At 33.8% G+C, this 17864-nt stretch overlaps 3 protein-coding genes across 4 annotated transcripts; 2 read left to right on the forward strand and 1 right to left on the reverse strand.

The window, feature by feature from the left end:
* The first annotated feature begins 1628 nt into the window (after positions 1–1628).
* LOC132046933 (GDSL esterase/lipase At2g23540-like) lies at positions 1629–3599 on the forward strand. The gene is made up of 5 exons (XM_059437777.1): positions 1629–2038; positions 2175–2305; positions 2450–2698; positions 2830–3085; positions 3174–3599. The coding sequence occupies exons 1-5, from the start codon at positions 1777–1779 to the stop codon at positions 3395–3397; spliced, it is 1122 nt and encodes a 373-aa protein (XP_059293760.1). The 5' UTR covers positions 1629–1776; the 3' UTR covers positions 3398–3599.
* Positions 3600–11073: 7474 nt separating this feature from the next.
* LOC132046937 (dof zinc finger protein DOF3.4) lies at positions 11074–12436 on the forward strand. Its single transcript, XM_059437780.1, has one exon. It carries the CDS (start codon positions 11451–11453, stop codon positions 12147–12149), a length of 699 nt encoding a protein of 232 aa, XP_059293763.1. The 5' UTR covers positions 11074–11450; the 3' UTR covers positions 12150–12436.
* An 814-nt stretch (positions 12437–13250) lies between these two features.
* LOC132046934 (protein FAR1-RELATED SEQUENCE 5-like) lies at positions 13251–17222 on the reverse strand. Of its 2 annotated transcripts, XR_009412793.1 has the most exons (4): positions 16828–17222; positions 14189–16394; positions 14027–14113; positions 13251–13932 (listed from the first exon to the last, which is right to left on the reverse strand). XR_009412793.1 is itself a non-coding variant. In XM_059437778.1 (2 exons), exon 2 carries the CDS (start codon positions 16331–16333, stop codon positions 14537–14539), a length of 1797 nt encoding a protein of 598 aa, XP_059293761.1. In that variant the 5' UTR covers positions 16334–16394; positions 16828–17222; the 3' UTR covers positions 14125–14536. The 2 variants fall into 2 exon arrangements, 1 of the variants encoding a protein (XP_059293761.1); XM_059437778.1 differs by lacking the exons at positions 13251–13932; positions 14027–14113 and having other exon boundaries at positions 14125–16394.
* Positions 17223–17864: the final 642 nt, after the last annotated feature.

Genomic DNA, 17864 nt, shown 5'->3' on the forward strand with positions numbered 1-17864 from the left:
ATTCCATTGTACATACACATACTACAATTTTATATTTCTTAAACAATCAACCATATTTCATTGTATTTCGTGTATATTTTTACGTATTTGGAAGTATTTTTAAAAGTTTGGAATGGAGTAATTTGGAGAGAGAAACGTGGGTTATTATGGAACTTCGATGCTTATGCGTCATACATGGTTGATTTAATTTGACTTACCATTTAAAATGAAAGAAGATAATCTATTCCATAAACACACCTATTTTTACTCTCGCTGATTTTGTATTTCAAGATATTTCAAAAATGTGAACTCTCCCGTATTTTTGTATTTCCGTGTATTTCTCTATATTTCAAAAAACGCGAAATACAACAAAAAACTAGCTACGATTTGTAAATATAGAAAAGTAGCTATAAAATTGTTGTTATTAAAGGTAGGTTGTTTTGTAAGTTTTTTTTTTTTTCTTTTTTTGATAGACGGGCCGAAATTTCTAAATCTGACTCTAAAGGAAGAACCCCTTTTCAATTCAAAAATTTCCACCATATGTCCATTCTTAAGCCCAATGGGCTACTGGTATAAGTTCGTGCAATAAGTAAGACTGGTATTTTCTTGGGTCTATTTTGGGAAATCAAATTCTAAAAATTACTTAAAGGCTAACGAGTCATTTGGTTGATGGGATAAAGATAATAATCCTTAGATAAGTTGCGGGATCATTTTATCCTCCGTGCGGTAATGAGTATTAATTAGTCCCGGGATTATTTTAACCTACCATTTGTACTAATATTGTGGGATTACCAACCCATGAGATATTCTCGTTTATCCCATCTCGCATACCAAACGACCCCTTAAAGTTACATTTGATATCACTGAATAATATAAGTAATAATATTAGTATGTATGATGAATGTTCATCACTAATATATATCTCAGAATGTAATTTCATTTCTGAATCATATATATTTCTAATTTTCTCGAAACATTTTCGATGTTTCATACATTTCGATTATATTCTTTTCTAAATACTTGAAGATACTATTTAGATGGTTATATAAAGATCCAAATAATTTCTAATACTATGATCGTATTAATATATAGTCACATTTTATTCTTAATATGAATAGATAGTTTATTTCATATGCATATGCAATGGTCGTTTATTTTCATATTCAATCGTCACTCCGATCCCTTTAAAATTATAAAGGATTCTAAGTAGGGAACGAAATAATTATATCTTGAATTCCACATTTAGATGGTGACCAATAACGTCAGACTAGTGACCAAAGTTTTATATATAAATTATTCTCTCCTATACCTTAACACCAAACAGAGCCCTGTAGAATTGAGCGCCATGGTGCACAACTTTCTGGGGTGGGTTTCAACCCCTAACCAAACACACACCTAAGTTTATAGCAGCCAGAAAATTCTGCTTCCCCCTTAAAAATAAACACACGTACCTAAGTTTATTGCCAATATTTGACTGTCTTGCTTGAAATAAAAGTAATTGCATGAGGTCCATGCACGGTGTTGAGATTGCATACATATGTAGTCCACCTAATTCTTGAAAATTTTAGCTACCATTACCATTTATATACATTTCCTCTTTCCATCTTTCACAAATCAATAGAGTCATACCAACTCACGCCTCCATTTGGATAATTCCTTAACAAGTTTCCTAACTAGTTCTTCTTTTTCTACGCCATTTTTAATCTCAGCACTTCATCTTTGTGCTTCTTATAGCCTCCTTCTATTCATTCATTTCTCAAGCTAACAGAAAATATTTGATTGTAGTAACTCAAAGCCATGGCCATGACAACTTATTATGTTTTGGCCGTGCTACTTTTGGTCATTAACCTTATGGCTTTATCAAATTGTGCTATTGATGATGATTTGGAATTTGGGGCGTCCTATATTTTTGGAGATTCTTTGGTAGATGCGGGAAATAATAACTATTTACGGACCTTATCAAAGGCTGACATTGTACCTAATGGCATAGATTTTAAAGCTTCTGGAGGGAACCCTACTGGCCGCTACACTAATGGAAGAACCATAGGCGACATTGTCGGTAAGACGAATTAATTACAATTTTCTCAATATTTTTCTTTTGAATTTATTTACGTTAATACTTTTACATTCATCAATTTTTTAAATTTTGGTGTTCTTAGCATTGGTTATTCAACTTATTCTTATGAATTAATCAGGAGAGGAATTGGGACAAACCCATTATGCGACACCATTTCTAGCTCCAAATTGCACAGGAAGAACTATATTATACGGAGTAAATTATGCGTCAGGAGGAGGTGGAATTATGAATGGCACGGGAAGAATATTTGTAAGTCACCACTTTAACCTTTTAAAGTATACATAGATTGATAGACCAGATTAGGACAAGTATATAAAATATAGTCCTAGAGTGATATATAAACATGGTCCAGAAGAATAATTCACGCCATCACATTGGTATTCAGTGCAGCAGGTAAACAGGCTTTCAATGGACATCCAAGTTGATTATTTCAACATTACAAGAAAAGAGATCAACAAATTGTTGGGTGAATCTAAAGCCAGGGATTATATCAGTAAAAAGTCCATTTTCTCAATCACTATCGGGTCCAACGATTTTCTCAACAATTACCTTCTTCCCGTACTCTCTATCGGTACAAGAATAAACGAATCCCCTGATGCCTTCATTGATGATCTGCTCAGTCACTTAAAGGAACAACTTACGGTAATAACACTTGCACGTTATTTTAGATCTAACTTAATCTGATAGTATAAAAAATCTATACTCACACTGAGCATGACAAAAATTGAATATTTTGACCATTTTTGGTGACTGATTGAATTATTGTATGGCAGAGATTGTACAAACTGGATGCGAGGAAATTTATAATTGGTAATGTTGGACCAATTGGCTGCATCCCTTACCAAAAGACAATTAACCAGTTGAAGGAGAACGAATGTGTGGAACTACCAAACAAGTTAGCACTTCAATACAACGCTCGATTGAAAGATATGCTGGCTGAAATGAGCAAAAATCTAGAGGGAGCAACTTTTGTACATGCAAATGTCTACGCTCTTGTCATGGAAGTCATCACCAATTATGACAAATATGGTAAGTGAATACTAATGCACATATTGTTTCAACTTAAGATCTTATCTTTTTTTCTTTTTTTTAAATCTAATACTTTTCATATGTTTAGGATTTGTAACAGCGACAAAAGCTTGTTGTGGAAATGGAGGGCAATTTGCTGGGATAATTCCATGTGGGCCAACGTCTAGTATGTGCTCAGATCGTGACAAACATGTATTCTGGGATCCTTATCATCCAAGTGAAGCTGCTAACATTATAATTGCCAAACAATTGGTGGAGGGTGACCCCAAATATATCTCTCCCATGAATCTTAAACAACTTCGAGATCTCTAAATGTTTTTTTTTCCTATCACACATTAATGTCTTGTATTGTGTCAAATTATCCTTGTTTCTTTTGTTTACATGATTGTTTTACTGTAACAGGTTTCTTTGATTAATTAAATGTATTGTGAAAGAGAAGTGACGGAAAGTTTCTGTCTTTCAATTGTATACGTATGAAAAAATATTGAATTGAACTCTCATTCTCTAAACTCCAGTATTTGGGCTTGTGGAATTTTGAATGTGACAAAGAAGGAAAATTATTGTTAACTAGGTTTGACCTTGATCTAACAAGTAAGTTTTTAGGTTAACAACTTAGAATTTGAGTCGGCGTAAACTCTTAACTACCAAACAACAACTTAGAATTCGAGTTGGCGCAAACTCCTAACCACGAAACACTGCTCCAATAAATTCAGAAGATGAAGCACGGATTGGAATTTTAATCACAACAAACATTTTTCTCTTTTAAAAAGAAATTATTTGTAACACTTATAGCGAATTGTTACCTCAAACGAGTTAATTATGTAAATCAATTATGCATAACCAACTCCAATTTACTTGAGATTGAGTCATAAGTGGGAAGCTTTTCATATGTGGTCATTCAAATTGATGTTACTACACAAAAGTTATTTTATTTTTTGTGTTATAAAAGTCATCATACTATGCTCCAGTTAACATAAAAGTAAGTCTGGTCGAATTTTTTAAAATTACTGCCTGAAATGTGACGTGGCACTCAAAAATGGTGCATGTCGTTAACTAAACAGGGGTTAATGTATTAACCCATGTCTACCCATATTTCCTCTTAAGAGTCCGACAAGAAAAATTAACTAATTCAGACGCTTTAAACCGTGTATATAGCGTAAATTTCCAATTAGAAGGAATAAAGTAGGTGACTGCTAAAGTGCCCAAAGATTTAGTGTAGACAAAATTAAAGTTGCCAGATATTTAGATAAGAGTTTAAGTTTTTCAATGTATCATTTTTTTGTACACCATCAAGTAATATTAATTTGCTAGAGCAGGTTACAAACTCTTCCTTAATTATTTTTTTTTTCTAAAATTTTTTTCTTCTAAAATTTACACACTTATTTTACTTTATTATCTCTCTTACTTTCCCTTCAAATCCTCCATCTGGTTTTTTCTTTATCCCTTTTATCTCTCTTCTCTTTCAAAACTTTCGCATGCATCCAGGGGTGGATTTAGAGGGTGCTGAGGGCGTTCGCTTGGTATACCCTCGGTAAAAAATTACAGTGTATATATAGGGTAGATTTTTTATGTTATGTACATATACTAACCTTTGAATACCTTGAACAAATGCTAAAGGTTAGCTCAAGTAGTTCAGGGTATTCAAAATTGTCACTAGCATCCTAGGTCAGATTCTCAGGGACAATATTATTTTTTATATTTAGCTTTTGTTATTTTTTCCGAAACCCTTGAGTGAAAATCCTGGATCACCTGCAAGGGTGGCTCAGTTGATTGAGCATGAGGCTTTCATAATAGAGCTCTCAGGTTCAAATCCCCCTCCTACAGCAGAAAGGGATTTGCCTTTTGGGTCAAGCTCATCGCACCAGGCTTGCCAAGTGCGGGTTATCTCTTCTTTGTGGCTTGCGGGCTATTACACAAGAGCAGGGTTTACCCTCTGCGCACCCGAAAGATAACGGCTGCGGGTTCCCTTATCATAAAAAAATCCTAGATCTGCCAATGTCTGCATCTCTCAAATCATAAGCTTTAGGTTTTTTCTATTTGCTAATTCTACCGCCATAAGCTTCTGTTGTTTCTTCAAACCCTCTTCTAATTTAATAATTCATATATAACTAAAGTAGCAAGCTTTACAAATAGTTATTGAAAAGTGATATATTTATTCAAAGCTTTTCATTTCTAAAATATTCAATATTAATCAGATTCTAATACCTAAAGCTTCAACCGAAACAGTAATCCTTTAGATGGAATATATTAGACCTTTAAAGAATTACTTTGTTAAACAAGATCTCGCCAAAGTTCAGAATATATATTGTGTTTGCAGTATTACTTTGTTACAAATTTCACAATGTTTGAAGGGTTGACGAATTCATCAATAATCTTGATAGGAATAACGTCCAAATAGTAAACAACTTGAAGAAGGAAATAATTTGGTTACTGGAGTAGTAAAATTAGGAAACTAGTTATGGTTAGAGTATAAGTAGGATTCAACTTTTCTTAATTTACTCTTCCGATCCATAAATTATTCTTTATTAAAAAGAAAAAAGGTAAACATATTTACTTTAAAAAGTTACTGTATTTACCTTCAAAATTAATGTAAACAAATCTGTACACGCAGAGTGCACAACACTTAAACTCTCAACACTTAAACTCTTTAGAAGATAAAGCTTTTTAAGCCTTGTCCCACGACAAAATAGGCTCCGTGTTTATACAGAAAATCTGCTATTGTGGTAGTTAGAATGACTGTGGATGAACTAGTCAAGTAGTCAACATATTTGGCAGATTGTCGCGACCCATTCTAATACAGCCAAAAGAAAAAAGAGGAGGGGAATCCAGCCATTCACACCACATAGACAAACTTTTTTCCCCACACACGTTTCCTCTTCGGCTCTTCGTCCCTAATGGTCTATCCAATTTGTAAAAATTAATATCCATGATAGAAATTCATTTACGAACGGTTAGAATGTTCCACATTGATTGAAACAATAGGTGGTTGTTTTTCACATTATCTTAGAGTAATTCTCACTTGGCCTAGTTTTGTGTGACTAAATTAGGTTCAGAATCAATTTTCTTTACATAATATAATACCAGAAGAAGACTCATTCTTAGTTTATTCAAATTTTGAATTGACATGTTATATTGTCTATGCTTCAGTTTCCAACTCTAGGCGTACGGAGGGTCTTGGAATTAATAGCATACAATTGTTGAATGACTTATTGTCACACGAACACGAATTAGCTTTCGTGATTGAATTTGGTCCAATGTTATTTATCAATCCATCCGTTTTGATTTATGTGCTTTATTCTTTTAGTCTGTTTTAAAAAAAAAGTTTTATATTTAGTACTTTACTAACTTTGTAATTTTGATGTCTCACATTATTTGTTAAGGCCACATGATTCCAATGACATTTTGATTAAATTAACTACATGCACTTTTTAGCTTAAGACAACAAGGTCAATTTTTTTTTAAAACTTTGTGCAAAGAGTCAAGACACATAAATTAATTAAATTAAAACGGAGAAAGTATTACTTTACAAGGGCCTACACGTCGCATTGGAATTTATGATTCTTTCAATCTACATGGGACAGCACCAGTAAATGAACAGATTGCCTTAAGAGGACTACCAAGATAATTTCATTTTGTCTTTTCTTTAGAAGGGATTTACTCCAGTACGTTGGACAGATAAATAATACGAGTAGAATTGAGCTGGTCTAAGTCCTCAGTCTTTTTTTAATACTAATATTCGTACATAATATCTTGAAAAGAAAGCTGATGAAACAGGATATGAGAAAAGAATCATATTCTCACAAGAAAATGCCAAAAAGAAGAGGCTAGGTAAAAACAGAAGCTAAGTAAAGAGATCTACATGATGTGGGAGATTGGTCGACTTATTATTGGCAAAAGCCCAATCAACAAAACTCAGTAGGAAGACAAACACGGATCGCGTGTGTACTAATCTGCTGTGGAAAACGACTAGAGATGAAAGGAGTGCAACAAATGAGTCAAATGGTACAACAGTCTTCATAGGAATGCATTTGGCGATAGCTACAGCTGAGGGGATGACGCCGCGCGCATGCCTCTTAAGAATCCCCAACATATCTCCCACCCTTACTGACCTTATTGTCTCTTCTCATCCTCACACTTGTCTGCCTTCTCCTATTTGTCCTTTCTTTCTTTACCCTTTGATCTCCTAGGATTTGGAATATTGCTATCTGGCGGTGTTGTTACATGTAGCTCAGTAGGTGTAATTATTCCAACTTTGTACTCCATATTTACACACCATCTCTATGAATGCATGACACATAATATAACATACATTTTTATCACTGATCCAGCTTGGTTGGATCGTTAATTGTTACATATCATTTCATAATGTATCGTATTATAATACGTACATCGTATTGCTTTGATGAATAAAATAATTGAATAGATTTTTATCATCTTTCATATCATTGCATAATATAATGTTGCACATCGGCATTTAAGAATAAACTTATAATATGATTAAGAAAAGTAGGGAAATGGGTGGAATTATTATAAAAGACGAAGGATAAAAGATAAAATTTTAAGTAAAGGCAAATTGAGAAAAAAGGTAAAGATGCGATCACACCAAATCGGTCATTACATAAACTAGGATTTTCGTCGTTACATAAAGATAAATTTAACGGTACGACACAATGAAAACGTTATATTTAAAGTAATAATACGATACAATACAATAAGTAACAATCAGCCAAACAAGCTGTTAAATCACTTAACCATGATAAATTTGTACGAGTTTATACTATAAATAACGTGTGATAAGTATCTATCCCTTTTAACAAATTAAATAGTATCTTATAAAATTAAATGAGGGGAGTCTATTATATTTATCCATCAATTTGGCTATAATATGAATTAATCCATACAAAAAATTTTGGGTTAACGCATAGTACTTAATTAATACTTTAATATTCCTAGTTGTCCACCCGTAGTGAAAATAAGGGACGAATCGGAATAGCCAATAATTTTTGTAAGGTGGAGGGAGAATGATTGAAAAAACATATATCAATCTCAATTGTATAGTTCCATTTAGAAAAACTTAAATGAAGTGGTTTAGAATTTGAAGTATTATGCTACGTGTTTAGTCGTGTCAACTTCAACAATTAAACCTAAACAAACTTTAGATATAAAGATGACAGGCTATTGAATCTCTATTGTAGTCTGTCCAAAACCTAAATATCATCTAACAAACCTATTTTAAACCCTAGTGTTGCAGGGGAAAATGGAAGTTACCGTGGGATTAAAGCACGATGCAATGCTACGTGATTTGAGAGGTGGTCAATAGACACAGTCACAGTGGAGCGAGAAATCCGGCAGAGAATATAGGGGTACGGATGAGAAGCAAATCAACACTATTAGCAGGATGTGGGAATCTGAAGAAAACGACAAGGGTCTGTATGGTAGGAAGAAAAATGTTTTTGGTGAAAAATATTTTTTGGATTATGTTTTTTAGGAAAAGAAGTCACTTTCTTACTTATTAAGTATTTAGTGTTTGGATAAATAAGCGAAAAAATATTATTCTAAAATCATTTTATGTATTTAGAAAACAATTATGGAAGGGTTGGTGGTGGCAAGGGTGGGGTGGTCAGGGGATGGAGTTTAGGTGTGCGGGCATGGAGATGAGACAATGATCTTGCAATGAAAACTTGTTTTTTCTACTTCTATTAGAAAAGTTATTTTCATAAAAAAAATATTTTGACCAGCCAAATATAGAAAAAATTGAATACCAAACACACCCTAAAAGAAGGGTGGTTTACCGAAAATAATGCTCCCTTCCCACTAATTATGTGTTCTTATTATTTTTCTTTGATAATTTTATAACAATACGAATATTGAGACACGTTTAAGGTTAAAAGTTTCAGAAGTTTTGTGATCATACACAAATGTTAGTATTACATACTCTTCTTGTCTCAATTTATGTGATGTATTTTTTTTTAGCTCCCATTTGGCCATAGATTTTGAAGTTGAAACTTGAAAAATTGAGATTTTAAAGTTGTGATTTTTGGGACTTAATATTGTGTTTGGACAGACATTTTACTTGGAAAAAATTTGAAGTTTTGAGTGGAAGTCCCAAAAATCCAAAAATTAGTCTGGACTAGTTTTTGGATCTTGAAATTTTTTTGAAAACAGATTTTGAAAATCTGTCCAAAATCTATGGCCAAACAGATATTGGAAGATAATTTTTTAAAATCTCATCCAAAATCTATGGCCAAACGCTAGCTTAATATTTTTGAAAAAGTAATGACATTTTTATATATTTTAGAAAAGCTAATTCTAAACTTACATCTTAATCTTAGTATAATAATAGAGATATTTATGACTTATTTTAGATCATAAATTTTAAAGTTTTTTTTTTTTTTTTTTTTGGTTAAATTTGATATTTAGTCAAAGTACAATACATAAATTGGGACACAAACAGTACTAAATAATAAAAATAACATTCTATTTCATAAACGTTCTGGTCAATCAAATAAATTCATGTGAATGAAATGAATTGAGGGAGTCCTTGAGATCACAGTTTGGTTTGAGAGTTGAGAGTGAGAGGGGTGGGGGGAGTCGGGAACAGTCCAATAATTGAATAGCCACGCTAATCCGACATTTCATAATATTGTCGGAACTAAATCAATGTATCTACCAGTCCACGTTTTCTCCTCAAATCTTTTTCCTGTTCCTACACTCCCTGCCTTTGATTGTTTTTTAGCGTCCCGCTCAGGTCTTTCAAAATTTTGGTTTCTTTTTCCCTTTTGTCCCCATTTACATTATTGCTTCATTTGGTAAATTTTGTTATAAATTTCACTTGTTTCATTCAACTTTGACTCAATTTATACTTCGGTTTTTTTCACATTTCAACCGATTTTTAACGTATTACTACTATACTATTCCTGTCTCATATTCATAGTTATATTTTAGTTTTTGAGAGTCAATTTGACTAAATTTTTAAGTTAAAATAGATTAGATTAACTCAATTATTTTAAATTAAAATTAAAATATTTAAAAATTATATGAAAAATACTACAAATTGCATTTCTTCTCATGTCAGTATGATGAAAGAATACATTTTAAAATGTTGGTCAAAGTTCACGTAGTTTGGCCATCGAGAAGCGCAGCATGGCGATTAACTTGGGATGGATGGAGTATTTATGAACATCCGATTCTTGTAGCTTGTTATAGAACTCACTCTTCTTTGTCCGAATGAAAAGGAAAAAGTAAATGCTGTTCGCTCTTGCACTTGCCAATGATTTTCTTAAACTAATACAATTCGTTGGTATAAAGTATAGATATTCAGTTTGGTTTAACTAGGATGTGATTATGTGAAAGAAGATACTACTATGATATGATTATGTGAAAGAAGATACTATATATTTGTCTAAACAACAGTCAGAATAACAATATAGTAATTCAGCACTTGCAACATCTTTATATCATTTGTTATGTAACTATATGGAGGCTTCTATGTGGAGGCTTATACTTATTATACCAGCAATTAATGGTGTCGATAATATATACTGTCATCAACTTCGAATAATTAAATAATGTTGTAAATGCATCTCTAAATTAATGGAAGTGAAGAATAAACTATTATCAGCGCCGATCCTCCTCAATGATAGATTTGGTCTTTATTAATGAATTTATTGAGTGAATTAGACACGTTCATTTTTATTTTTACCATACTAAATTAAAAAATGGAGTGCAAGTTGAGGCATAATAGTAAAATAATGTTGCTAGTCACAACCTACAAAGGAGCCTCACCTCTAGTTATAATACTTCTAAAAGAAAATTACACTTGCACATAATGGAGTTAGAGTAGCAAATAGGTGGGTAGTATAATGTCATAGCCGTATCTATTACTCCCTCGTGAGTTGTAATGGCAGCGTAATTATAATTAGACAACAAAGTAAATGCATAACTGTAATTGAATCTAATAAAATAGTGCTTAATTAACAAGCAGAATCCTGTATGGTTTTGTATGTACATGTATAGGAATTGGCCAGCAAAACCCTCCATTTATGAGCCAACCCAAAACAAAAGCCGTTTTCGAGCCGTCTGAATATATCCATAGCTAGCATAGGAAAAAAAAAAAAAAATAGCCCCTGTTAAAGCTGCTCTCTGTTCTTTAGCACATAACCCTCAGAATTTCTCAGTACCTTGTTCCACTGAGCAGAACTCAGATTCTCTCTCTCTACTAAGTACCTGAAATCTCCCATATAAACCCCCACCACATGTTTCCGTAAACCCCACATCTCTCTTTTCACTTCATTAAACCATTTAGCAAAAGGAAAACTCTGTCCTTCTCACTTCTAAGTTCCAACAACAAAACAGTTAAGCAAAAATGCCTTCTGATGTGAGTGAAAGAAGAATTACCAAACAACAACAAGGAGGTGCACCGGCACCCGAACCGGAGCATCTTCCTTGCCCACGTTGCGATTCAACCAACACCAAATTCTGTTACTACAACAACTACAACTTCTCTCAGCCACGTCACTTTTGCAAATCTTGTCGCCGTTATTGGACACACGGTGGCACTCTTCGTGACATCCCTGTTGGTGGAGGTAGTCGCAAAAATGCTAAAAGGTCACGTACAATCATCACTAACTCCACTGACGGCAGTAGCTGTTTGTCATCCACGCTCTCTCCTCGCGACTACCATCACGCGCCTACACCATCACACATGTCTCCGTTTTTGGTTCCTCTAACAACCGATCAACATGGCGGGGTGAACATGTGTGGGAGTTTCACTTCGTTGTTGAGCAGTACTCAAGGGCCTGGTGGTCTTTTAGCACTTGGTGGGTTTGGGCTTGGAGTTGGGTCTGGAATTGAAGATATGGGCTTTGGGCTTGGAAGGCCCATTTGGCCATTTCCTGGAGTTACACATACCAGTGTTGATGGTAACAGTAATGGTGCTGGAGCTAGTATGTTGGGAAGCACGTGGCAGCTTGCTAGTGGAGAAGGAGGATTCGTTGGTGCTGGAGGAGAAATTTTTAATTTCCCAGATCTTGCTATTTCTGCTCATGGAAATGGTATGAAGTGATTAGATTGTTTAGGGAATTACAAATGGATTTTGTTACTTTAGGGAGTACTTGATGTTTTTTTAGAGTTTATATGACCTTAGCTATATCAAAGAAAATGCCAAATCCCAGAAAAAATCAAAACTTTTGTATATTTTTGGTTTTCCTTTTGCACCTTCTTGGCATCTGAAGTGTTGGTCTTAGAATTTAGGACAGCAGTTCCTCGATCATCAGTTGTAATTTGATGGAGAAAGCCTTTGAAATGGTTGTATTTTGTTTGTTGCTACAAAAATGTCCCTGTTTACCGTTCTGCCTCAGGATGGACTCGGCTCCTGTCCAGTATAGGAACTGTCCAGTTTGTCCAGTGAACCTTTAATCTGCTAACATCTGGACACTTACAAATCAAAGGGTCATTAATTGTTCAACCAAAACAGTCTCTTAAACCATGGTTAGGCCACACACTAGTTAATATTTAATATTTCCTTATCAGCAACATTATTATAGGCGAGAATCATGCTACTTTTCAGTCTTCTGATTTTCTTTATTCCCAACAAAAATTGAAGATATCTCATTTCATGATTTTATTTTTTTAATTTTTATTTTCATGATCTTTCTTTAAGTTTCTGTTATTTACACTACCAGGTCTCCAAATATTGTTAAATTTCCGCCCCAAATTTCAACCTCTTTCAAATTTAACGCGCCATTATTTTCATAGATTGTCCAGAACTCATAAACTAAAAATATTGGATCCGCGTATGTCCGCTCCACACTTTATTGGATGCTAATATAATCTTAAGTATTCGTTTTTTCTGTTATTACTACTCCAACTATCCGAAAAGCAGGATCTTCTAGTATTCATTTCTCAAAATAATCAACCAAACTACGAGCCACCCCACGTTTCAAACACAATATAAAAATGTAGTAGGGGACGGTATTGTTAACAGTGTAAAGTAGAGTAACTGTGAAAAGAAGGGACTAGCAAGAAAAATGTTGTGTTATAATTTATACTTCTTTTTTTGTGTGTGCGCTGAATGTGTTAGTTGATACTACTACTACTACGCAGTAGGTTCATGTTTATGAGTTTCCCATAGAGATAACACAGTTACTCTACTTTACAACCCACGTTTCTACCATCGAATTTCAAAAACAACTTTAGTTGTCCTGTACCATCTACTTATGTCTTAACATAATCTTCCTTGGTTAAACATCTTGAAAGGTGTTACTGAAGCATGAAAACAAAAATCTAGAATTCTATCACCTTGTTTCATTTCAACTGTATTTGCAGTCAGAATTCCCATGAAATAAAAATCCCAAACTAGTCTTGCTGATGAAATCCAAGCACACGAAGCACCTTTCTCTTTCCAAATATATTTGTCTTGATTACATTGGCAATGGCCTTTTCTCTTGCTACCAAAAAACAGGGTAAATATCATGCAACAAATGATTCAATGCAGTTGCACAACCAAATAAGCATCAAAAACATTACTTTATTGTAGTTCCAAAGTTGAAGATTGTTCAGATCTTCGATATAATGTTAACGGAAATTGGAATTGAGAAGAGGAAACTCAAAACATACTTCTATAAGGGACAAACAAATTCCAACATCCACAGGTGGGTTACAACCTTGACATGAAAAAAAAAAAAAAGGCTCAATTCACATTGGCGAATGTCAATTGCACACTAGTAAAAAACCTATGAACGGAAACAAGCTACTATGCCGGACAGGATCACCATGTAACCTCTGCGTTCACGAATTTGCCACAATCAATGTTGAGAATACTTGTTTAAATCATGAAATGAAACATCCTGCAATAGATATAAAAAGACAGTTTGTGATAAATAACAGTACTTATTAGAAAAATATATACGTATGTGAAGTATTAAAAAATTGTTCACTAACTCTTAAGAGTCGAGTCAAACTTCCATTAGATGACCCTTGAGACAACTGTGGAGGGCACCATGGAGGAAAACTTCCTTCTGTCACACCCTATTATTTAAACGATAGCATGAGTTTTTACGTTATAATAATAAATAAGGAAAAACATTAGATGTCGTGAGGTACCATATCATTTGATGTATCTGATAAAGGTGTACATGGGACTTGAAGACAGGGAAGGTGATCTAACTGCTGCTTAGTTTGGCATTGAAGAGATTTTGGCAACGAAGTCCTACCTTTCTTCTTGGACTTTTCCGTAAAACTCTTTGGCCGAGTATTAGAGCGACGAGTTGGTTCCTTTCTTTTTAACCCGGTCACCTTTGTGACATTTGTATTGTCAATAAATATTAGTTCACTCGGTTCGTTCTGAATACTCTTGCTTGGAGCCAACTTTTCAGGCGATTCATTTCTCTTCTTGATATCCTTTAACTTGGCAATTATCTCATTCGCACCTTTTGCGGCCAATTCATACCCTTATGTGGATTCTGAAGCTTCACTTGAAATTTGAACAAAAGTATGGCATAAATGTTTGTACCTTGCAGTAACTTCAACTTTTGGATCACTATCTTTTTCTACTAGATCGATATCTACCTCGTTCATGTTAGAAGCATCTTTTGTCCACCGCTTTAATATATAATGTACCGGAATCATATCCTTCACATTTAGTAAATCCAGAATCTTTAAAGCATGTCTACATAGTATACCCAAAAATTCAAACAATTTGCAGCTGCAAGAAACTTGAGTTACTAATTGCTTAACAGTTACAGCATGCTCCTTAACACTTCCAAGAGTGCTAACATTATAGGTACATAATTCTCCTTCACTATAAGAGTCCTTTATGGAAACCAGTAGTGATCTTTCCCATTCATTTTGGAACATATCAAATATAGTTGGGGTGTATACTTCCCTAGCATGAATCAATAAAGGAAGTTTAACCTTTAAAATAGGTATTCTTTGAGTCATGTCAAAATTTGACTTATTCTCATTGGCACGCTTATCATCAACTGATCTTTGAAAATGCTTAAAAAATTGAACAATATCCAAATCAGATTTTAAATATCCCCTTAAAGATCCATTAAAACTCTCACTTAATTGTGTACTTCGCATACCTGCTGAGAATGTATGTCTTCCGTATGTCATGGACCATTTCTCTCTTACAGCAAACGTGTTTTTCAACCAACTATTATCCTCAAGGTCATATTTCTCAAGCATTTCCTGCCATGCACTTAAAAAATCCTCCTCATACTCATAATCATAAAGCAATTTGCTAAAATATCTTGGAAATGATTCATTAGCTCTAAAGATATGATTAAGATGTTTAAATGCATTCTTTTCCAAGTGCCATACACAAAGGCGATGATATGTTTTGGGCATTACTAATGATATAGCAGCAGATATAGCGGGATCTTGATCAGTGAAAAATGTTTGTGGTTTATCCGCAAACATAATCTTAAAGAATGCATTAAAAAGCCATACAAATGATTCAGTTGACTCTTCGTATAGAAGGGCTGCACCAAATATAACCATTTCCCTATGGTTATTTAAACCAACAAACAACGCCAAGGGTCGATACTCTTTATTTGTTCTATATGTTGTATCAAAGGACACAATATCTCTATAAATCTTAAAATCTCTTATCATCTTTCCATCAGCCCATAATACATTAGTTATCAAACCATCGTCATCTAGATCTAAAGAATACCGAAAAGCAGGATCTTCTAGTATTCGTTTCTCAAAATAATCAACCAAACTACGAGCCACCCCACGTTTCAAACTATCTTTTCTTTTATCCCGAAGATAATTCTTCTGATCTCTCCTTGTGTAACCTAGAAAAGATTGTCCTCCAACTTGACGAGCAGCATAATCAAATGAAGCTTTAGGACATATTCCTGAATCATCTAATAAGTCAATTTCATATGCTTGAGCAACTTTTATCTTTCTTTGTGAGGGTAACATGTGAGCCAAAGAAGAAGGAACAAGAGGATGATTATGTTTCTCTTCAAATGAAGTGATGCGAAACATTCCATTTGATTGACGACTAATAGTAAAATGAGCTAAGCACCCCGTCCTAGTTTCATTTCTATGTTTTTGAACCATCGTATCTCGTTTGTGTTTATCTCTATAACCTTCTTTATAACATACCAATTTTCTTGAAGTCACGTACCCTCGGACTTTATTTTTGTTAGCATATTCTCTCCTTACGCTAAAACCAATTACACCAGCGTATTTATTGTAATATTCATATGCATGCTCATCCGAATCAAATTCCATCTCGAGTTTTATGAGCACATTACATCCACTTTGAGACTGACTAGATCCAATCTCCAAAAATCTAAAATACAAAGAATATAAATAAGATAACTAATCAGTAATCTTAAAGTTTTATGAGTTCATTATCAAAAAAAACATACACAGTGATGTAAACAACCAAAATACATAGTAGCAGTAACATGTCACTTCCAAAGCAAGCTTAATTTCATAAGGCATAGTACAGTGGTGATTTTTCAGCAACTTCAAGGTGTAAGTCTACAGGGACCATTTGTGTGATATAGTTTTGAACTTTATTCAATTTATGGTGTGTGCATAAATTCCCACATTTTTGTTATTCATATTTACTAAGTAATATTCTCAAAAGGTTCTGGTTGAGACATTTTATCAAATACATTGTTGACACTTTTTCACATTGACAATTGTACCAACAAAAAGTAAAAGGCTTTCACATTGACAATTGCAACAAGAAGAGGAGTGTAAGAGCAATGAATAACCTGTATTTGTGTCGTCACTTCTTCTCAAGAAAAAGAATTGTTCATAAACTGATTTTCTTTTTCTTTCGGATCTTTTGTTGTTGTGCCATGCAAATGATTTAATTTTCTCTTGTTTCTTTGAGTCTTACATCGTCCCTCTCTTGAGCATATAATTTCCATGGTAAGAAAATCTTTTTTCCAACAAGAAGGAAATTCCTACAGCAATTTTTTCGGATATCTTGCAACCAGCTCCGAAAATTTTGAAGCGGGATTTTAGGATTCTTCTTTTATCTGCGTTTAACCATGGTTTAAGAGGTTTTTTTGGTTAAATAATTAATGACCCTTAGATCTGTAAGTGTCCAGATGTCAGCAGATTAAAGGTCCACTGACAAGCTGAATGAGTCCACTATCTTGGAGCGGAGCGAGTCCCTCTTCTTGTTTTCTACTTATCGTGATTTGAATATGCACGCATTTTTTGGCTCTACCTAATGAAGTGTGATTTTACTAAAAACCCATTAACGTTTCGTTGAGGCGGAGCTAGTATTTTGATCTTAAAAATTCTTAATTTCAAATCAATCATTTCAAGTATTAATAACTGAGTTCTAAATTTAGGTGCCGTTTGGCCATAAAAATTATTCACTTTTTTTCGGAATTTTTTTTCACTTTTTTACGGAATCAACGTTTGGCCATAAAAATTCCGACATACCAAAAACTCAAAAAACTCGTTTTTTATTTTTTTTCCACTTTTTTACAACTACATTTCACCAAAAACTACAATTTCAAAAATTATGGCCAAACACAATTCCAACTCCAAAATTTCAAAAAAAAGTGAACTTTTGTTTTGGTATCTATGGACAAACGCCTTAATATGTGAACATATTCAATGAATTTTTTTCATAATAATATTATTTAATAATTATTGTTTTCAATCGAATCTACATTGGAGCTTCTATCCCCGCACCTAATGGTCGACATGAGGTGTGTAACTATGGCCACCTAGCGTTGGTACATCCCGTGCTTGGCTAGTGAGCATATTCATAATTCAAATCCTTGGAGCA

The sequence above is a fragment of the Lycium ferocissimum genome, chromosome 2 (genome assembly GCF_029784015.1).
Source record: "Lycium ferocissimum isolate CSIRO_LF1 chromosome 2, AGI_CSIRO_Lferr_CH_V1, whole genome shotgun sequence".
In the NCBI taxonomy this organism is placed as follows: Eukaryota; Viridiplantae; Streptophyta; class Magnoliopsida; order Solanales; family Solanaceae; genus Lycium; species Lycium ferocissimum.